Source organism: Myiozetetes cayanensis, unplaced genomic scaffold (assembly GCF_022539395.1).
Source record: "Myiozetetes cayanensis isolate MyiCay16 unplaced genomic scaffold, myiCay2020 scf6-25, whole genome shotgun sequence".
Classification (NCBI taxonomy): domain Eukaryota; kingdom Metazoa; phylum Chordata; class Aves; order Passeriformes; family Tyrannidae; genus Myiozetetes; species Myiozetetes cayanensis.
Genome location: NW_026087853.1, coordinates 25,450,313 through 25,473,521, shown reverse-complemented (window position 1 = coordinate 25,473,521; position 23,209 = coordinate 25,450,313). Strand labels below are relative to the sequence as shown.

General features: G+C 36.5%; 1 protein-coding gene across 4 annotated transcripts in view; it reads left to right on the top strand.

Annotated features, from left to right (window-relative positions):
- Positions 1-23,209, top strand: part of ARHGAP5 (Rho GTPase activating protein 5) — a 47,913-nt gene that overhangs the window by 11,307 nt on the left and 13,397 nt on the right. For 3 of the 4 annotated variants that reach the window (XM_050335757.1, XM_050335755.1, XM_050335756.1), the window contains 2 exons: positions 121-4,019; positions 13,395-13,542. In XM_050335757.1, coding sequence (XP_050191714.1) covers positions 297-4,019; positions 13,395-13,542 — 3,871 coding nt within the window. In that variant the 5' untranslated portion in view covers positions 121-296. The remainder of the gene's footprint in view (positions 1-120; positions 4,020-13,394; positions 13,543-23,209) is intronic. The other variant, XM_050335758.1, reaches the window with a different exon arrangement.

Sequence of the window (23,209 nt, the reverse complement as noted above, 5' to 3'; positions counted from 1 at the left end):
AACAGAAAATCAGGGTGAGCAAGCAAAAGTGCTTCTTAAAATCTCTTATCTCTCAGGAATATTCCAAAAAATACCTGCAATCTTTAAGTTTTTTTTTCTTTTTCTCTTTGTATTTTTTAGGAAGATGATCACCCTCATCCTGGTTATCTGAGGTTCTCTCAATGACAAGCTGAAGCAGGAACAACTGAAAGCTCTTTCTGGAACCCTGGATATACAATTTAAATTTGTAGGAACTTTTCCAGAATGAAAACCACATACATTTACCTTGATAATTGCAAAAAGATGAGAGGAAAGTTATGATGGCAAAAAACAAAGAGCCACGCCCCCCATCTTATGCTGTTAGTGTTGTTGGACTGTCTGGAACTGAAAAGGATAAAGGTAATTGTGGAGTTGGAAAGTCATGTTTGTGCAATAGATTCGTTCGTTCGAAAGCGGATGAATATTATCCTGAGCATACCTCTGTGCTTAGCACAATTGACTTTGGAGGAAGAGTTGTTAACAATGATCACTTTTTGTACTGGGGTGACGTAACACAAAGTGGCGAGGATGGAATTGAGTGCAGAATTCATGTAATTGAACAGACTGAGTTCATTGATGATCAGACTTTCTTGCCTCATCGGAGTACGAATTTACAACCGTACATAAAACGTGCAGCTGCCTCCAAACTGCAGTCCGCAGAAAAACTAATGTACATTTGCACAGATCAACTAGGCTTGGAGCAAGACTTTGAGCAAAAACAAATGCCTGAAGGGAAATTAAACGTAGATGGATTTTTATTGTGCATTGATGTAAGCCAAGGATGCAATAGGAAGTTTGATGATCAACTTAAATTTGTGAATAACCTCTATATCCAGCTCTCAAAATCTAAAAAACCCATAATAATAGCAGCAACAAAGTGTGATGAATGTGTGGATCATTATTTGCGAGAGGTTCAGGCCTTTGCTTCAAATAAGAAGAACCTTGTGGTAGTGGAAACATCGGCAAGATTTAATGTCAATGTTGAAACATGTTTTACTGCACTGGTACAAATGATGGATAAAACTCGTGGTAAACCTAAAATAATCCCCTATCTGGATGCCTATAAAACTCAAAGACAGCTAGTTGTTACAGCAACAGATAAGTTTGAAAAACTTGTCCAAACTGTGAGAGACTATCATGCAACTTGGAAAACTGTTAGTAACAAACTGAAAAACCATCCTGATTATGAAGAGTACATAAATTTGGAAGGAACTAAAAAAGCCAAAAATACATTTTCAAAACACATAGAACAGCTTAAACAGGAACATATTAGAAAGAGAAAAGAGGAATACATTAATGCATTGCCAAGAGCTCTTAATACTCTTCTATCAGATCTTGACGAAATTGAATTCTTGAGCTGGTCAGATGCCTTGAAGGTAATGGAGAAAAGGCCTGACTTCCAGTCCTGTTTCGTAGTGCTTGAAAAAACGCCCTGGGATGAAACTGACCATATAGATAAAGTGAATGACAGAAGGATTCCGTTTGACCTTCTCACTACCTTAGAGGCAGAAAAAGTTTATCAAAACCATGTACAGCATCTCATATCAGAAAAAAGGAGGGTTGAAATGAAGGAGAAATTCAAAAAAACTCTTGAGAAAATCCAGTTCATTTCACCCGGACAGCCATGGGAGGAAGTTATATGTTTTGTGGTGGAGGATGAAGCATTCAAATACATCACTGATGCAGATAGTAAGGAAGTGTATGGTAGGCATCAGAGGGAGATTGTTGAAAAAGCCAAAGAAGAGTTTCAGGAAATGCTTTTTGAACATTCAGAGCTGTTTTATGACCTGGATCTTAATGCAACACCAAGTACAGACAAAATGAGTGAAATTCATGCAGTTCTGAGTGAAGAACCTAGATACAAAGCTTTACAGAAACTTGCACCTGATAGAGAATCTCTTCTGCTCAAACACATAGGATTTGTTTATCACCCAACTAAAGAAACCTGTCTCAGTGGCCAAAATTGCACAGACATAAAAGTCGAGGAGTTACTTGCCAACAGTCTTCTGCAACTAGACCATGGCCGCTCGAATTTATACCATGATAGTGCCAACATTGATAAAGTCAATCTTTTCATTTTGGGCAAAGATGGCCTTGCACAAGAATTGGCAAATGAAATTCGGACACAATCCACTGATGATGAATATGCATTAGATGGAAAAATATATGAGCTGGACCTTAGGCCAGTCGATGCCAAATCCCCATACCTGCTGACTCAGTTGTGGACCTCAACCTTCAAACCACACGGTTGTTTCTGTGTGTTTAACTCTATTGAATCACTGAATTTTATTGGGGAGTGCATTGCAAAAATAAGGGCTGAAGCATCTCAGATAAGGAGAGACAAATATATGGCTAATCTTTCATTTACATTAATATTGGCTAACCAAAGGGACAGCGTTAGCAAGAATCTGCCTATTCTGAGACATCAGGGACAGCAATTGGCGAACAAGTTACAGTGTCCTTTTGTAGATGTGCCTGCTGGTACATATCCACGCAAATTTAATGAGACCCAAATAAAACAAGCTCTGAGGGGAGTACTAGAAGCGGTTAAACACAATTTTGATGTTGTAAGTCCAGTTCCCACCATTAAAGATCTTTCAGAAGCTGACTTAAGGATTGTCATGTGTGCCATGTGTGGTGATCCGTTCAGTGTGGATCTTATTCTTTCACCTTTCCTTGACTCTCACTCCTGTAGTGCTGCTCAGGCTGGCCAGAATAATTCTTTGATGCTTGATAAAATAATAGGTGAAAAGAGGCGTCGGATACAGATAACTATATTGTCATATCATTCTTCAATTGGTGTAAGGAAAGATGAACTTGTTCATGGATATATACTGGTGTATTCTGCGAAGCGGAAGGCATCTATGGGAATGCTTCGGGCGTTTCTTTCTGAAGTTCAGGATACGATTCCTGTCCAGTTGGTGGCTGTTACTGATAGCCAGGCAGACTTCTTTGAGAATGAAGCAATCAAGGAACTCATGACTGAAGGAGAACACATAGCAACAGAAATTACTGCTAAATTTACAGCTTTATATTCATTGTCTCAATATCATCGCCAGACTGAGGTTTTCACATTGTTCTTCAGTGATGTATTGGAGAAGAAAAACATGATTGAAAGTTCTTACATGTCAGACAGCACAAGGGAATCAACGCATACAAGTGAAGATGTTTTTCCAAGATCTCCAAGAGGAACTTCCCTTGATTATAATTACCCAGATTCGGAGGATGATGCTGAGGGACCACCACCTTACAGTCCAATTGGTGATGATGTAAGGCTACTCCCAGCACCTAGTGATCGTTCAAAGTACCGATTGGATTTGGAAGGAAATGAATATCCTATTCACAGTACACCAATCAATTGTCATGACCATGAACGTAACCATAAAGTGCCTCCTCCGATAAAACCGAAACCACTTGTTCCAAGAACAAATGTGAAAAAACTGGATCCTAACCTCCTGAAAACAATTGAGGCAGGTATTGGCAAAAACCCCAGGAAACAACCTTCTCGAGTGCCTGCAGCACCACCAGAAGATATAGACCAATCTGATAACTATGCTGAACCTATTGACACTATTTACAAACATAAAGGCTTTGCAGACGATATCTATGCGGTTCCAGATGATAGTCAGAATCGCATTATTAAAGTTCGAAACTCAATTGTTATAAATACCCAAGGTGAGGAAGAAAATGGGTTTGCTGATAGAGTATCCAAAGGTCACGGGGAAAGAAGGCCTTCAAAATATAAATACAAGTCTAAGACTCTGTTCAGCAAAGCCAAGTCTTACTATAGAAGAACACATTCAGATGCAAGTGATGATGAGGCTTTTACCACCTCTAAAACTAAAAGAAAAGGAAGACATCGTGGAAGTGAGGAAGATCCACTTCTTTCACCTGTGGAAACATGGAAGGGTGGCATAGATAACCCTGCTATTACGTCAGATCAAGAATTGGATGATAAAAAAATGAAAAAGAAACCCCACAAAGTAAAAGAAGATAAGAAGGTAAGTCTGTTGATTTAACTTTTATTTACGACTTCTGATGCATTGTAAAAAGGGAAGGGTCAAAATATGCAAGAGTTGCACCCTATTTTTGATACCGGTGCTTTAAAATTTTCATGTAATATTGTTTGATTTTTGTCTCAAGTTTCTATTAAGTTGCTCTGAACTAGCAAACCTTAGGGAATGAGATGGTCTGTCTACTTAAGCAGGTGTTCAATAAGTTTCAGTTATTTTCACCTCTGTATGTACTATTAGCAAATTTGCAGATGATGTGAAGTTGAGGGGACATGTTGATCTGCTGGAAGGCAGGAGGGCTCTTTAGAGGGACCTGGACAAGCTGGAGAGATGATCTGATTCCAACAGGATGAGGTTCAACAAGGCCAAATGCCGGGTCCTGCGCTTTGGCCACAACAACCCCCTGCAGCGCTACAGGCTGGGTACAGAGTGACTGGAGAGCAGCCAGGTGGAAAGGGACCTGGGAGTTTGGATCGACAGGAAGCTGAACATAAACCTGCAGTGTGCTCAGATGACCAAGAAGGCCAATGGCATCCTGGCCTGGATCAGGAACAGTGTGGCCAGCAGGATGCAGGGAAGTGATCCTTCCCCTGTACTCAGCACTGGTGAGGCCACACCTGGAGTGCTGTGTCCAGTTCTGGGCCCCTCAGTTCAGGAAGGACATTGAGGTGCTGGAGCAGGTCCAGAGAAGAGCAACAAGGCTGGTGAAGGGACTTGAGCACAAGTCCTACGAGGAGGAACTGAGTAAGCTGGGGTTGTTTAGCCTGGAGGAGTCTCAAGGGAGACCTCATCACTCTCTACAACTGCCTGAGAGGAGGTTGTAGCCAGGTGGGGGTTGATCTCTTCTCCCAGGCAACCAGCAGTAGGACAAGAGTGCATGGTCTTAGAGTGTGTCAGGGGAGGTTTATGTTGAATATTAGGAAGAAGTTCTTTACAGAGAGCGTAATCAGACATTGGAATGGGCTGCCCAGAGAGATGATGGATTCATCGTCCCTGGAGGTGTTTAAGATGAGACTGGATGTGGCACTGAGTGCCATGATCTAGTAATCGCAGTGGGGTTGGATCAAGGGTTGGACTTGATGATCTTAGAGGTCTTTTCCAAACCCATTGATTTTATAATTCTATGTGCAGGCTTCCTTCCATTTGTCTAAGGTACTGTTTTCTTTTTTTTAAAAGCTGCTTTGTGAGTTTTTGAGTAGAACTGGTTCTTTCAGTTCTTGCAATTCTTGCTGTTGGAATGAGTTTTAGGGCTGGTGAATGAAAGGAGTGGTTTCTTTTTAATTCTTGGTTCAACCTGGAACTGCTAAAATAAGTGCATGAAAAGGAAACTTTGCATAGTGGTTTTACTGACTGATGCATTTTCCTAGTGTGGGCAAACAGGTAATCAAGTTGAAAGTTGTACTATCTGTAGAATTCTCTATTCAAGTAAAATACAGGGAACGCAATAGGGAAATAAAAGGAAAATGATAATGTAGCATTCTACTTAAAAATGTTTAATTTTGATCTTTATGCCTGATAGTTACTTTTTGACTTACTGTCTTAAAAGTTGTTATATCAAGGTAGTGTTGTGATCTAGGTTCTAGATGGACACTTCGTAGTTTAGATTTTAATTCTTTTTAATTTGTCAGTTCTGTTGGGTGTAGTGTTTGTTTGACATGAAATCGGGTGTTTCTGATCAGTTAGATATTTTTTTTCTTGTCTGAAAGTAAGCTGATTTTAATATTATCTTTTGTAGCATTTTAAAAATGTCCCTTTTAGCTTAAATCTGACAGTACTTGTATAGCAGTTAGAAATACGTTTTGGTAAAGTAGAGCATAGTGAAATTTTACTAATAGATTAAATTCTGTATTGCACTTCCTGGTATGCAGCTGTGATTTGAATTACACATGACTGGTTTAAAGGGCACTAAATTTTCTTAAGGCTTACTCATAAGCATTGGATAATGATGTCTTGTGGGTATAAAATCATATGATTAAAAATACTTCGAAATTACTCTTTTGGGGAAACTTAGATGTTTTTAAAAACAGTAATTTATATACTTTTCATACAATCGTTGAATATCCTGAGTTGGAAGGGACCCACAAGGATCATCGAGTCCAACTCCTGGACTCCTTTTGATTGAATTAATCTTGCTACATAGAAATTGAAATGTAGTTTCACAATCCTCCTACTGTCCCAGCTGTGTTGACTTGACTGAAAGTTACTCTGAGTTGGATATTTATGTTTTAAGCTGAGTAGACCTAGTATAGTGGTGTCTTTTCTTCCTGGTACTGTCAGGAAACCCCCTGATATCTTCAGCAATGCCTCCACTTTTGGTTTTCACCTGTTGAGAGGAAACCTGAATTGAAAGTTTCAGGCTGTTCTAAGTTTTTGTAGTGGTTACAACTCTTGAAGAGTAGAGTTGTTTAAAGTTCTTTTTAATGTACCTCTTGGTTGTTTTGGTTGGTTGGTTTTGGTTTGGTTTGTGGTTTGGTGGTTTTGTGTATTGGTGGTGGTTTTTTTTTTATTTTTAAATTATTTTTTATTTTTTGTTTGTTTGTTTGTTTTAAACTCACAACTAGCAGGTCTGCTACTCTCAAATTAGTCACAGAAAACTTCTAATAGGAGCATAAATTATTGTAACGATTCAGAAAACAAATTTACTTGTTAGCGAAAATGCTTGCAAGCTTTCAAAATATCTAAGAATGTTGAGTGCTCAGTGCTTTTCATAAGCAGTAACTTCTCTGTGTGTTAACTTGCATTAAGTTGAAGTGAGAGTAGTTCCAGTTCAAGTGATGGGCCATTCTAGTTTGTAATATACTTCTTTAGGTTTTCTAACTGTTAATTTTTTTTTGGAAGAGATGCAGTTTTATTAGTTTTGGAGCTTATTCACCATGATTTCCTGTGTTGCTTTAGATGAGCAACTAGCAGTCTTTTGTTACAAAAACTCAAAAGTTACTCAAATTATATTTTCCTTGTTGAAGAAAATTGTTCCTCTCTATGAAAAGGGAACATAAGATACATGTGATACATTCTTGCTATAATTATAGTGATTCTGAAATACAGAAATCTTATGAACAAAATGAATTTGTTTGGAAAAACTCATACTTTGAAATCCGAGGTCCTAATTGTCTCTTGCAATAATTTTTTTTTTAAAATCAACTTTGTACTATGCTATTGCTTTTTAAAGCCTAATATAATGTAACATTCTTGATACTCCTTATATCTTTGTTGGTTTGAGATATGGTGTTTCTCTGTGGATTTCTTGTAAGGTGTTGCAGGAAAGACTCATTCTGTGCTGATGCTTTCAGGACCGCAGTCTCCCAGCTCACAATGGGCACTAAGACAGATAGAGGGCGGTAGGGGATGGGTGTAGTGTGATTGGAGGCTTCAGGTAAAAAAATTGAAGAACGCAAAGAGTTGGGTGAATAGAAAGGAGGAAGCAATATTTGACTAACAGTAGAATAGGAGAATGGCAGCTGTAGTTTGGCTAACACCTGTACCAAGCTTTAAAAATCTGTTGTGAACACATGCTATTAAAGACAGAAGTAAATACTCAGAATTATGTTGCTTGTTACTATTTGGAAGCACAAATTAAAATGTTGTGTTGTGGAAGGTATAGCAATGACAAGTCTGTGCTGAGCAGGTAACGTTACTTTCAAGGTCATTTACTGATTCTTATTACCAAAGGAAATCAAACAATTTAAAATTGAGATCAGTTAAGCAAGAGTGCTTTGGTCTGAATTATTTGCCCATTGTTTTTGTCCATAACAGTGTGCTGGTGTTCTTAGATCTTGTTTCAGTATACTGGTAGTCAGAAGTGGCAGAGAACTGTCCATGAGCTCTGTTTTCAACTATCACAGAAATAATTCCTCTGAAAACTTCTATGCCCTCATTCTCACTACTCTGTAAAACTCATTCAGAACTTCTATTTCCTCTGTATTGGTGAAGAATTTTCTTGCAATTCCTAGTTTTCACCTTTCCTTGTGGTAACCTTTCTCCTGAAATGTTTGTGATCTGTCACCTTCAAACAGGTGAAGAGAAAATGGCTACTTGATCTGAGTATTAGAAGATTCATAAAAACCATGAAATTTTCCTCTGAACTTACGTTTTTGAATGAGGATGACTGAAACTGTGTATATTATCACAAAGAATGTCATAGCAGTGCATCATATAATATTACTGTTTATTGATGCCTACAAGAAATTACTACCTGACACAATTGTGTGATCGCACCCAGCCTTTTCTTAACTGCAATTACTGTGACTTTAGGAACCTTTGACCTGTTCTTGTCCTTGATAATTTCCAATTAATGACTTCCTACCAATAGTACAGATGATTTTACAGTACATACACGTAGTACCTGTACATTATAGTACATGCTACATGTACCTTACAGCACATAACTTTTGTTAGTCGTGCATTCCAGCACATGATTTTGCATTAGTCTGTGACTGTCCTTTTTGTTGTTGAATATCATCTTTCTTCTGCTACTCCAGTTGTCACAATGGTTTCCTGTATGCCATCACCAAGTGCCTTACTTGAGTCCAGATTGGTGAAACCAACTGATGATTGTTCTGTCTTTACCTTTGGAAAATAATAACATCTTTTCAGTGGAGAAGGTTGAATCAGTCCAGTATAATCTGATTTGTGATACATCCACCTTTATCCTTAATACCAGATGTCTAAATTTTCTGAAAAAATTACTGTGTGGCCTTGCATGTGCTATTAACAAGTGGACTGTTGAACTTTTTCTGGTAGGGATGTACATAAAGAGAAGTGGAAAGAAGGACAAAAAAAAAAGCAGACTTTCTTCAGTCACAGGACTTTTTAGCCAAGTTCATGTGTGATCACACTGAATTTGTAAGCTTTCAAGTGCATGCTGCGTGCTAGTATTTGTTAAGCTATGATGGCCTTTTTTCTTCCCCTACAGAACTTTTTCTGTCAAGTTTCTCTTAGGAAAAAAGCACCTTGTTTTTGTTGTTATTGAACAAAATAACTCTCAGATTTAATGCATTTTCCAGTATGCATTTGGCATGCTTTCTGTGTTTGATTTAGTTCGTTAGCGGTGTTCATAAACTTGGAGGAACAAAGCACTGTGTACAATGTTCATATGCAGCTTTGCCTCAGCTGTTCTTCTGTGCCAAGTTAGACCTCTCCAGCTGAGATTAATACTCATTCATGTCCAGGTCTCTTTCAAAAATTGCAAGTGGGAACTACAAGTAGATGCTTATCACAGTTAGAATCTTTAAGACTGTAATATTAAGGTCTAGTGTAAACATTGTTGGTGTTGGTACACATGTAAAGCAACAGCCTTGCGAGTTATATCATAAATTATTTTTGTCTTCAGTTTAGCTTGATGAGTTTGGGGATACAGAACAACAGAAATTGCAGAAACTTTGAGGCCATGAAAGGGCATGAACATTCCTAGAGCATAAGGATCTTGCTGATGGAAGCTTTCTAACAGCTCAGACAGGAGGAACCTCTTCATGTTTGTGCAATAACCTTAAAGCTGCAACTGTAATGCAGTTTATGAGTTAATATAAGGCCCAAACCACAGTACTCTTTGGCTTTTCAGTGTTCTCATTGTGTTCTTCCTATGTGTAAACATAAATATTTTAAAAATTATTTATCAGTTATTATTGATTTATCTATTACTATTATTGCCACATGAAATAATAGCAAGTTATTTTTGACCCTTGTATTAATTTAGTAATTCTCTGTAGCAGAAATGTGCAGTGAATTTTTTTTTCTCCCGAGGAGTACAGGAAATACAAGAATCTGTACTTTCAGGTTTCATCTGTTCAAATTTAACACTTAATATGCATATTTAGTGCCATATCTCTTCTTGAGCCTTTGTAGTTTAAAACTTAGTGTAACAAACTGGAATTCTAAAAATAGCAGAATGTGTAAAGGGAAGAAAGAGCATCATCTGCAGTATTTTATGTCATATAGTTTCTGAAGAGGTGGCTATGAAATAGAGATTACAAATTTTTTATTAAGCCTATAAATGCTGTTCATGGTGCGTGGTTTTATGAAGTATTTTACTAGTCTTGAAAATACTGACTTTGCCCTTCATGAACCCAGGGCTGACTGCAAATGAAGCAGGCAGAAATTTTCCCTTGTATCAAAAGTAGTAGTGAAGTTTGTGGCAGGTAGAGAAGTGGCTGGATTTCCAGTTTGATAAATAAATTATTGATGATAGTTCTGGTGAGTTGGAGGTAAGAGCTAAAAAAGGAAGAGGAACCTGTCTTGAATGGAGGGCTTGCTAGAGTATGCCCATCCATAAAGGGATTTGATAGATATGTTTGGGCAGTTTTTAGTTGTCTAAGTTTATTTTAAAAGGTTGTATTTAAGTGCATTGTACTCCAAGACTCATAGCTGGCTGAAGTCTCAACCTAGTTTCTTTCTAGATGATGAGTACTACTTATCTGGTTCCCTGGTACCTACGGTCAAGAGGATTAAGCTTGAATATTCTTTTGGTCTATATTTTTTTTCATGGTTTCATGCTCTTTGTGATATTTCTCGTTTTGAAATCAAGAATTGGATACATTTCTGTGCTCAAGTGCATGTTTTTGTGTTTACCTTGTCTTATATTAAGAGGGCTTGAACTAATCTTTTGCAGCACGTTTGGTGATTGAACTACTGCAATTAAAGCAATATTGCAAGTAAATTCTTTTAGTATCAGCAGCGCAAGGCAAGTTTGGGATTCTCAGAGTTAAAATGCTTTCCTGCCAAGATATGTAAGGATCTGTTAGAGGTTTGGCTTTGACTTCAGTTAGGGTATGAAGAGAAGTTGTCTCTGGCAAGAAGCAAGTGGTGAAACCCATGCTGAAAGCTCAACATAAGTGCAGCAATCAATTATTAAAAACCCCACAGATTTATTTGAAAACTAAGGATTCAACTTCTTGATGTTGGGCTGGTGTTTTAATTACTAACAGGAAAACGGTGGTATGTGAAACAATCTTTTTTGCTAGGTTTAAGTAACAAAACTTTTGTGCTGATTCTTATCTTCTCTAACTTGGTGCCTATTAGTTCTTTTTCATTATGATGTAGAAGAAGAATACCAAATTGGTTTTGACTGTGCCTCCATTAGTACTTGCTGCGTGCAGTATTAGGTGACTGTGTATTGTTGGAGAGTAGGTGCATTGGGCATAACTATTGAACTAAAAATACCTGGGGCAAAATCATAATCTGTCTGCCAAAATCTAGGAAAATTAAAACTGTTCAGGTGCCCTTTAACTATAGGAATAGTTTAATGTTTAAACTGCTTTTGTTAGTTGTTTCATTAGAGATATTTTAAAAGTTAATCTTACACAGAAAAATTTCTTATAGTTGTTATCTTGACTAGCAAATATAAAAGTTCACTTCTGTGTCTGGATCAGAAAAGCAGCTATTTTCTCAGAGTGGGGAACATAGATTTAAAAAAAACCTGTCACTAAAACACACTTTTTTTAGAAATAAGACCAATTTTTTTTTCCCTGAAATCAGTTGATCTTGTGGCAAAGATCAGATCTTTTGCACAGTAACACATTACTGTGTTATTTCTTGCCCTTTTTGTTCAGGACAAGTTCTCTACTTAAGAAGTCTAGACCCACAACTTAAGGAAAGTATGGGAGTCTCAAATCAGGAAATAGCATGTTGGTTTTTTTAATGCCTTAAACTTTTGTTTTTAATTTACAGAAATACCTTTTTGTGAGGATCGTGTAGTGTTACTTGCAGGAAGATTTGATTTGCTCTGTCAGTGGAGGGTTTATGCACTCACCCCCCCAAAAAAAGAGAAATTGTGAGAGATTTTAATAAATATTGGACAGGAGAGAGACAAGATGCATAATGACACATAATGAGAAATAGCTGATAAACTTATTGTTGTAACTCAGGCTAGTGAAATAATAATTTTATGTTTATGGAATTGTCTTGCAATTATCATCTCTTCTCCTTCTCTACTTTTAGACAAGTTTGCAAGGGACTTCAGATTTTCTTTTTATTTTTCTCTTTATTCTTTTTTTGTCTTTATGCTTCTTTAAATTCTTTAGACAAATTCCCCTTTTTTCAGTTTGGAGATTAAACTGATTTCGGGTAGACAGTTCACCGAAGAAACTTTCTCCATTCCTGAGTGTGCAATGTCGTACTTGATATCTCCGTCCCTTGCAACCATTCTTCTAAACTCAGGACAACTGTTAGAAAAAAAGCATTCTTTACTCCAGTTTTGCAGATATATTTAATATTTCATGCTATGTCCAGTATTTATAGTAGTAGTATTTATAATTTTCATATAACTTCTCTAGAATCCTACTTTATTATTCCGTTAACCAGATTACCTTCCAAGAGACACAGAGTCTTTTTCTATCCTGTTGATCTAAAATACAGAGCCTTGAGTGTTGCTTTATTTATTCTAAGACGGTGGGGATATGCACTGAACACCATGGAAAAAAACATCCAAATTGTTTTCCCTTTCTTTTCTACCTCAATGGACGTATCTCTAAAATGGTCTTTCATTCAACATTTGATAAAGATGTTTTCACTTAGTTTTATGCATTGTTTAGCTTCAACTTGGTGCTTTCAGCTGTTGGTCATCTGAACTAGATGCTGCCTAAATAAATATTTTTGATGATGTAATGTGAATTCATCAACATTCAGAGATGAAACATGGTATCTGATACGATATAATTCTTGTAATCATCCAAAGGTGATTTATCAGTTCCACTGGATAAAGTCCTTCTCAAGGGGAAAAAAAAAATAAGCAAGAAAATGTCATATGAAACTCATCTTCTTAGATTTGATTGTATGCAAACCTCCTTTTGGCTAAAGTCCTGTACTTGTAACAAAGCAATTATCCTTGATAGGAGTGCCTGCAACTTTAGCTTTGAGATTGATAGTTATACATTCTGCATCATCACGTTTCTTGTGTAGTTGCAGGATAAAGATTATTGTGTATCTCTAAATATATGCAGAACTATTTTGGTGATATGTCACTTCAGAGTTTTATCCTAACAATTTTTGTAGAGGTCGTGAATCAGATGTGATTCATATAGATTCATTTATGAGCAGTGCTGAAAGTTAATATGCAAAGACTTGACCACAGCACTCTAAACAAGTGGCATCTTTTTTTCTGTTCCTGTGGTATTTCAGTTACTGATACAGTGGGTTATCCTGTTCCTAACGTGATACAAAAAGGACCAGACCTTTCAGAAGTTATTTGAGTGCTTTGTATCTAATGTATGCTATTTTGAAAGTACGTTTAATTTTTATTCATTCAGTTTGCCATGGAGGAATTTTCATGTCTGATAAATGTGTGATCTGTTTGCATTTACTGAATGATTGCAATATGAGTTAGTTAAAATGTTACTTGAATATTACTTAAATAACTCTGTTTTGTTGTAGCCAAAAAAGAAAACTAAGACATTCAATCCTCCAATCCGTAGAAACTGGGAAAGTAATTACTTTGGGATGCCCCTACAGGATTTGGTTACACCTGAGAAACCGATACCTCTGTTTGTTGAAAAATGTGTGCAATTCATTGAAGATACAGGTAAGATAGGAGGACTGTTGGAGGAAAGACTTTCCCACTTTGCATAATGAGTAAAGCCTCTCATTTTCTGTTTTAAAGTACTTTTAGAATTTTGTCATAGAAATAATTGTGGGCTAGGCACATTTGAAAAGCAGAATGTGCTTTCTAAGTTGTGTGCTTAATATGTCTTTTGACTTTATTTATACAAATACTTAATTGCTTTTTGGCAAATGTTTGAAGTTTAACATGTTTCCTGTGATTTGAAAAAACTTGTATCTTTTTCTAATGGCAAGTGGCTTTTGGTTTTCTCTCTCTCCTTTCTCCCTGGCTTCCTGGTTGTGTGTTTGTCCCTGCTTTCAGCCTATTTACTGTGTGACCATGAGGCAAGTAGGATGATTTTGCTGGTCCAACAAAAGACTACAGTTAGGAGTGGGGATTTGTTTTGAGGTTTGGGAGTGACCTGTGGTTGAGTTTTGTTTGGGGTTTTTTGTTTGTTTTTGTTGTTGTTTGTTTGTTTTTAAAGATTGTGAGCACCAGTTTTCAGTTAGTGTGTAGGTCCTGCTTGCTCTGAAGTTTCATAAATACTGTATTGCTGTATTTGGATTAAATGACAGTGTGACTGAGCTTAAACATGCATAGGGCCGTTTTATAATGTTGTTTAGCATAAAGTAAAACAGCATCTTTTTTCAATGTTTGCTTTGTTCTGTAATACAATTTTGGCTGTAAGATGACAGTAGCAGTTCTAGCAAGAGTAAAACTGAAGGGTTTTCTTTCTTATAGTAAAATTCAGTTTTGCTGCCATCTGTAAGAGTAGTGTTTCCAGAAGAGTAATTACTGGTGGTAAACCTAATAGCTGTTTTTGAAAGTTTACATACTGCATTATTGCAATAAAAAAATTAGGTGAAACCTCAGGCACTTATCTCTTTGGAGTCAGAGATGTTAGCATAAATCTGTCTTTAATCTTTACCTTCTATGGATTCCTTGCTTAAAGGTAAGAGCTGTATTTTCTTCCCTCTTGCTTTTGCTTTTTCCACCTCACCCAGTTAAAAATGGAGAGGGAGGAAGAAGGGTGAGGAGTAATAGAGTGACATAGGCAGTTTAATATATATATTGTGTTTACTTTTTTATGTTGCAAAAGTACCCCAAAACAAACCAACATATTATTATGGGTGAGTCACCATCTGAATTGCTGTTGTTTAAAAGTGGCTACATACCACTACTATGTATACCTATATAAAACAGACATTCTCCAGTACTGAAGACCAAATGACTCTTTTAAAAGTTTATAAAATCTAGCAATAACTTGATGTTAACTTTCTAAGAATATTTTTGAACAACAAAATTATAAATCTAGTTCTAAAGAAAGTTCTATTTACTTACAAGTGTTGTTGTCTAATATCTGTTCACTTTGTGGTAAACTTTGCAAATAAAAGAATTTTCACCAGCTTGTGGAGTGAGAGAGAGAGCTATAATAGTGTGGGAACATTATTTGTTGTCTTTTTTTTTTCCTCATAGTCATCAAATCATACAAGCACCCAAAAGACTTAGCACTTCTATTCTCCCCTCATGACCTGTCTTTGAAAGATATTTAGTTAAGCTGCTATGTGTTCAAAATGTAGGAGCTTCTCAAAAGTGCTTACTCAGGAGGCACTGCTTTTTCCTTTAGCAGGTTGGGTATATATTAGTTCACCCTGGGATGCTGCTGTGCAGCTGGAGAATTTTAATTTTGGCCGTATATGTAAGCTGGACAAACATTGTACCATCTGCATACTTTGTTTGTAGCTGTGAAGACAGTAGTTGCCTTCTTGTTTTGTTAAGCACTTAGAACAAAACCTCTACTTCTGATTTGTATTAGAATTTTCTTTCTCCTACTCTGGATTCTGTGTAAGTAGCTTTTGTGTTCTTTTAAACCTCTATACTTGGCTGTGGAAGTTTTATTTTTGGTGTGTATTATTTTTATGTTGGATTAATATGCTGTAGGTATTTGAGTGTATTCAAGCAGGGATGTAATGTATTTGTTGCCTTTGAGAGAGGAGGGTGTTCACTTGCATTGCCTTCAAATCCTGTACTAACATCGCTGATTTTGTGACTGTTTGAGAAAACTTCCAAATCTGTATTTGTGGAATTATCTGCAGAGGGCAAGTCAGGATCTATTGGCTTCAGGCTGGAGTCCAGAATGGTACCATTCCTGTTTGCTAAGGCTTCTTGGCCCTGGGGAGTCATCCAATACTCAGCTGTCTCTTACCAAATCAACCTACTGTCAGTACTAACTGCACTGAATACCAGTGTTTATTATCGTTGTCTTTTTAATCAGAAGTGCAGTCTTTTCCAACTTGACTAATCCATATATTTCTCCTACAGAGGACATAATTGTTTAACTTTTCCTTTTAAGGTACTTTCACGGAGTTCATCTCCTTCCTGTTGTATTATTATATGTAATTTGGATTGTTGCTGAATTTATGAAGATGTGATTAATCTCAATTTGAAGGGCTAATCTCAATTTTTAATGTTCCTTATTTCTGCCTTGTTCTGCAATTATACAAGATGGTGCTTTGTACCCACTCATCTAAATTGTGACTGAGGCTAGAAAGTGTGCAGTGTGAAAATAGTTTTCCCTGTTTCAGGTGTTTTCCATAATGTTCTGGAATATCCTCACAAAAAAAAAAGTGTGTATCAGTAGAAGAGGGACAATTTGGGAAAATTAAAGTAAATCCAGGAGCTGATAAGTTCTAACCCTTTATAAATCAACAGATTTTTCTTTTGAAGAAGCCATATGAATCCCGTCAGGGTAAAGGGAGATCTGGTAAGGATAAGGGATCCTAAGTCAAGGCCTGCAGATGTAGTTTATTGTCTGTGTGTTCCTATTTACTTTGGTATTTTCTAACAAGAAGCTTTATTCTGAATTGATTTAGCTTTATGTAGTCAACCAATTTATTTTTGAAAGGTAATACAGGTTTTGAATCCCTTTGTAATATTTTTGATAGTATTGAAAGTAGAAACTGAGGAGCAAAGTGATTAATACCTCAGTAGACGTAAACCTAATAAGCTAATAACCTAATAAGTGTGTCAGTACCTCCATTTCACAGCAGTGTGCGCTGTCACTGACACTAATAGTACGAAGCAGCAGTGGCTTGTAATACTGGGGCTTGTTGGAACCTACTGATTAAAAAAAAACCCAACATAATACCATGTTAGTTTATCTTAAATTATGTAACATTGTTACTTCTGGATAAGAAGTGAGGAAAGCTTTGCTAAATACTGTAAACAAACTTCACTTCTGTGTTTCCACATTGTCCACGATTACAGGAAAGCCTTTTTTCTATCCAAGCCTTTAATTTTTGAATTCACTGTAATCATAGCAGGATTTTGGTTGGTTGTTAGAGCTCTTTCTTGTTGGTTTATTGAACAAGATGATCAAAAAGAATATATTTTTTTCAGGTAAGTAACTTGATAATGGTGCCTTATCAAGTTTTCCACTAAGTATCTTCATATAAATGTATAATGCTTTCAGGAAAAGTTATGGTAATGATACTGTGATCTTTGTAACCTTTTACAGACTATATGAACACTTCTCTATCACTAGTGACATGCACATGTATAACTCAATGATGTTTGTATGCTTTTGCCTCTGTCACTTTCTTTGCAAATCAGTTTGTAACTTGCTCATGAGGGCAGCTATGTAAACTGACTTTTTGACATTGGTAGCTATTTTCAGTTAAAAGCTTCCAAAAGAGTATTTTGATGATACAGCTGTTCTGGTGTATTTTGTTGCTTTCCCTGATGAACTGAAGAGAAGTTCATTTTGTTTCATCACTTGAAATAAACTATTAAAGTGTATTAGTTTTCTGTAAACCAGGCTTATGGAAACGTATTTAGCAGGGAAAACTAGATATTTGATTTTTAAGAGAATTGTAGTGGCTGTTTTTATGTGCAAATAATGGTGCTGTGCTAAGACATGCTAGAAAAAGAAAACCTGTTATTTTAAAAAAAATACTATCCAATGTAGACCATTACCTTTTTTAGTACAATGCAATTTTTTCTAAATTTAGGCAACAGAATTGAGATAATTTTTGAAGCTAAACTGTTTAATTGTATTAATTGCATGAATTCTGTTTCTCTAGGAATTACCATGTAGAGTATAAGAGGAATATTCTGATGCTCTGGTAATTTTGTTTGTCTTGAGAGAGAGGAACACAGATTTCTGAAGGCTAATTTAATGTCTAACTTCAATAAAATATTAATATGGTTTGAATTTTGTATTGCAATATCATGGAAAAATATCTATTGAATGTCTAATTTTAAATGTAAAAACTTACATGTTTATGTCAAGTTTGTAGCTTAAGTGTTTTGTTAGTAACGTTTTTATGCTGTTTAGAACACTGCCAGTTTAGTGGTGAACAATTTCTTGTACTGTTTGTGTACTATTCAACACCTGCTGTTGTTGATTATTTTTAACTTTCCCAAACTTACAATAATTCAGGCAACATGACTCGTGCTAACTAATACTATTAGCATATGAGGGTTTTTTAATATTTCAGTATTTTTTTGTGTTTTGGATTTACTTTTTGTATTCATTGTTATTCGTTGGTGAAAAATTTGGTACAGATTACATTTCATTCTATTTTCCAAGGAAGGAGACATCAAATTAATATTATGGACACAATAACAGTTTTGCCATTTAGTAAATTTAACCCCTGATATTCAGATTTTAATAATAGCATCAGTATTTTAAGGATTTTTTCTCGGGAGTTTAAGTGTGGTTTTTGATTTTTTTTTTTTTGAATAGGATATTGATATCCATGTACTTCATTGACCAGATTATAAATTTTAGATTCTGTACTTCATAGAAAACCGATAGCATTAATACAGTGTTAATTGTACATGAAACAATTGAGGGAAGAGAAGTTTATTGGAATAATTTGTATTTTAATAATTTAGTTAATTTTTATGAGACAAGGAGCAGAGTAAAGAAGGAAAAATGAGTTTGACAGAACCACAACACCATCTCATTTAATATTTCACATGGTCCCTATAGAGAGCTATAGGTGAAATTTAAAAATTGCATACTCGGTATATCTGCAATAATTACTGCTTTTGATATTTATACCTTTTTGTAATGCTGCTAAATCTACAGTTTTGGAGGTAATTCAAGTAATAGATCATTGCCTTCTTTGAATTTCCCTCACAGGGAAATACACATACCCAGGTCTTTTATGCTGAATCTGCTGTGAGGTCAGAGTTTTACACTGAAAGTATAGATAAGGCAAAGTTTATCTCCAGAGAATGAGAATTGGGTAGAAATAGACAATGAAAGTGAGTCAGCAGTGCCTGTTGAGGTGAAGGGCTGCTAAATCATTGAGTATATGGCTGGAAAATCCAAAAATTCAAGATTGATTATCTTTCCTTTTATTTAAGGGGCTTGGGAGAGCAAGAAGCTTTTAGGAGCCTGTTCTGTTGGACAGAGAACGGAAAAGGACAGGAGTTTCCCCTCAGCCTCATGTATGAGAGCTGGAATTCTGAGGGTAGTTTCATAAGAAATGGTGTAATAGCCAGAAAGATTCTCTCCTGCTCTATGCTTCTGCCACTTTCTTGTTTTGGGCACTTGTCAGATATCTCTGAATCAGTGGAGTTCACTGTTTTGGAAATCTTTATCAGCAAAAATGGTCAAGGTCCTGCTGTGTAGTGCTGTGGCTGGTAAGTTAAGGATCAAATATGTGCCCAAACAAGCACGAGGCAGGAAGCAGGAGCAAGGGAGGGATGGAAACAGGGATTGATTAGGCAGGGAGTTAGACCATCTTTTTTGAGTCACAATGATAACTTGACTCAACTTCTGTGAAACTGTATGTTTAGCAAAAAACCCTGCATGGGCCATGACCCTGTTAGTTTTGATTCTGGACGGGTACAGTAACAATAGATTTAAATAGCTCTACAATACATTTTATATCCTCATGGTGTTGGTGAGTGTTCCTGGAATGGGTGTGGTTAATGTGTTTGAGACAGGGCTTCTACTCAGGGACAGGTTGACAAGCTGGAGGAATGGGACAATAGGAACCTCATGGAATTCAGTGAGGTCAAGTGCCAAGTCCTGCAATTAGAATTAGAAGGACCCTGCAGTGGTACACTCTGAGGACTTGAGTGGCTGGGTATCAGTGCTAATGAAAGGGATCTCGTGGTCATGGTGGAGAACAGGCTTAGCGTGCCTTTGGTATTGGGCTGTCCCAAGAGAAAGGGAGGCACTACAGCTGCAGAAGTGGTTATTCCTTTTTGCTCTGCACTTGTTAGGCCTCATCTGAAATACTATAAGAAAGGTGTTGAGAAACTTGAGTCTAGCAGTAGAGGGTCAGGGATTGGAGTTCCTAATCAGTGGGTTTCTTCCACTTGGAGAGAGAAAGACTGAAGAGGTTCTCCAAAGTAGCTTCCCATACCTGTGAGGAGGTGCACCCAGGCTAAAGAACTGAAGTACAGTGTCATTAAAACACAAGGTTCTCATTAGAAGGAAAGACTTATGCTTGAAAGGTTATTTTTAAGCACTGGTTCAGGTTACCCAGAGAGATTGTTAGAAATCCTGGAGATATTCAAGGTAAGCAACCAAATACGGAGATTGCAGAAAGAGGTTGCGCTAGATGAACTTCTGTGAATCCCTTCTGTGATCATTTCAAAGTTGGCATAGAATAGCTTTCGGTAGTTAGGAGACTACACCAGTTTGTGTTTGTAACTTCGGAATTGATCAACAGAGAGGAAACTCTGTACAAACTCAAGGGGAGGGTAAAATAGGCATCAGTTGTTTCTCCTAACAGAAGACTTGACTACCAGACGGATGGAGGAGGAGCACATGCATTAATTTAGTAGTGCGAGAGAATCACTGAAAACTGTAAACAAATATGTTTTGAAATACTCATAAACACATGTTGTGCACTTGAGCTGTATTGCTAATTAAGGTATCTCTTCAAAGGAAACATCATAGGAATTATATAAAGAATTCCTAAACCATGCAGATAGGACCGAGATGTCAATATCTTTTGCAGAGTGTGTACAGTACTTAGCTGCTCTACTTATTCCTCTAGCTTTCTCCAGGCCCGAAGTGACCAAACAGATATATGTAAGGAAAATTAGAGTATCTTCAGGTGTCACCATTTTTAATGAAGCAAAGAATGCACCTACCTTTTCCTAGGCATGTTTGTAATGTTATATTAATTGAAGTCTTGTATTCTTCTTTTGAAATGAACAGGTCATGAGATAAGTGGTTGAGTACACTTCATAAAGTGATTGATACCCTGTTTAATAGTTGGTTAGTGTAAATTATAGAAATGTTAATTCAGCTTTGGAGAGCTTCCTATTATATGAGTCTTTCTAAAAGGGCTGCTTATTTTTTACACTACTGACTGTTTATTGAACATTTCAACATGCTGTAAATTATCTTATTACAAGAAGCAGTGAGACACTTATTTTTGGTTCTGGTTTTCAGTGTATGTGAATTGAATGTCTTGGGTCTTTAAATATCAATGTTGATATGTGTAGATAAGAACCCATGTAGAATTTTGAATAAATTTTATGTAAGTAAAACTAGTGCTAGATTCTTGCATAAAGAGTTTGAATTCTTTGCTCTACATTCTAGGTGTACATAGAAATTACTGTTTTGGATCAATAAGATGGCAGTTCCTTTAGTCTTGTGCTGTAGCATAGGGGTTGAAAAGGTCAATCTGTGGAATAAAATTGGAGAATTATAGAGATAGCAGAATTTACAAAGATGAGTGTGGGAATAATAGTCTCAACTATGGTAGTGGAGAATGAGTCCTGAAACATTCCATTGGCTACTGTAGGGGAAGGAATTGAACTGGGGAGAGTGACTTGCTTGATTAGGTTGCATGTATTCAGAAAGATAGTCAGAACATGGTAGAAGAACCTGGCTGTGGATATTGTTAGCAGACACTATGATTTTTCAGCAGTCTACATGTTAATATATGTGTTGTCACTTGGGAAAAGGCTTTGAGATCATCATAGACAGCTGTCTGAAAACTTGACCTCTCTGTACTTGCTATCAAGCAAGGAAGAAAGAAAAAAGTTGAGAGCGAGTGTTATGGGGGGGGAAATAATCATGCTATTACATAATTCCATTCTGTACACACAGTTTGAATACTAGTTGCAATTTGGTTCAATCTTTCTCAGAATAGAAAAGAATTGGAAAAGTTACTGCATATGGCAATAATGATAACTATTGGATAAAGAGGGACTGAACTGATTGGGTTAGAACATTCCTGAGGAAGAGAAATTACGTAAATTTAAAAAACTGGTGCTGGAAAGTGTAAAGAAGTTACTACTTCTTTTTAAGAAAAAAAAGTAATTTTTATGAAAACTTCAGGTAGTGAACATAAACTCAGTGTGCTTTCATGATGTACATCCCTGACTTACAAAACCGCATTTACCATAATGTAAAGACCACAAGTAGGTGACTTAAAGGGTTTTGGACAAATTAGTGAAGCATAAATCCCCAAGTGGCTATTACAACACCTTATGCAAAAGCCTATAAAAAACCACCATCTCCAGGAAGCTGGGAGTGTATATCACAAAAGATTGCTGTTGGGTTTTGTTGTTTTTTCTCTCCTGCCTTTCCTATGTCTGTCCTCAAGCATATATTACTTAGTGTAGTATATGGTATAGGAAGTGGATATTGTACCAGGTAGACTTTGGTCTGACCTTGTGCTTAAGTTAATATGTTCTATGAAGGAACAAAGAGTTGTGAAAATATGTTGGTACCTAAGAGTGGAAATGTCCTACACACTAATTATGCATATAGGTGCAGATCCACCTTGCTCATTTTCTTCTAAATGCTTTGAACCCCATGTGGTGAAGTTTGGTAGGTAGGCTGGAACTCTGATCACAACTGGCAGCAAAAAAGGAGGTGCAAGAAGAGAATTTATTAGGCGCTAGGAAGTATTTTAGGTAAAGAATAGTCTAGGCAAAGGAGACGTGCTCTGTCTTGAAGACTATTGTGACGTGAAGTAAGGAGGAGCTAATTATTTAAACTTAGAGGTGTTGTAAAGCTAACAGGACAGAGAAGCCAATGAATCAGATGATTCTGATATATAATATTGCAGCAGCCATTGTGTTCAGTAAGGATATGTTGAAAATTACAGCTGGAAAGAATGGAAGCAGGATAAGAACATAGATAAGAATTCTGAAAAATCAACTTGCTTGCAGATGAAGGAACCAATTTTTTAAAAAACTGTCAGAAAAAAAAGTTGTATGGTCTTTCTCATTATAGATATATAGTATAGATATGCAAGAGTTTAAACGCTAAAACTAGTGAACTGAAATGTCTGATATGTGATGAAGATCTTGAGGTAACAAGCATTGGAGAGACGTGGTTGGATAATAGAAAGCAACAGAGAATTGAAGCATTACTTAAAAAATAATACTTTCAGATTTCTGTTTGTGTGTATGCACATGAGCAGATTAAACTTGTCTCCTTTTGTGCCTTAGAGAAACTATGTAGTGACAGTTGACCAACTGTTTCATGAAGTGTTACTTTCTAGAATATACACAAGTAAGAAAAATTTTTGCTTGAGGAATTCAAAAGACAGATTTAGTTAGCTGAGTCCAGAATTGCAGGGTGTTGCTATTTTTGGAATTTACCTAAATTCATCTCCTTTTTTAACCTGAACATTTTCTGAAGTACTGTAGGTTGTCC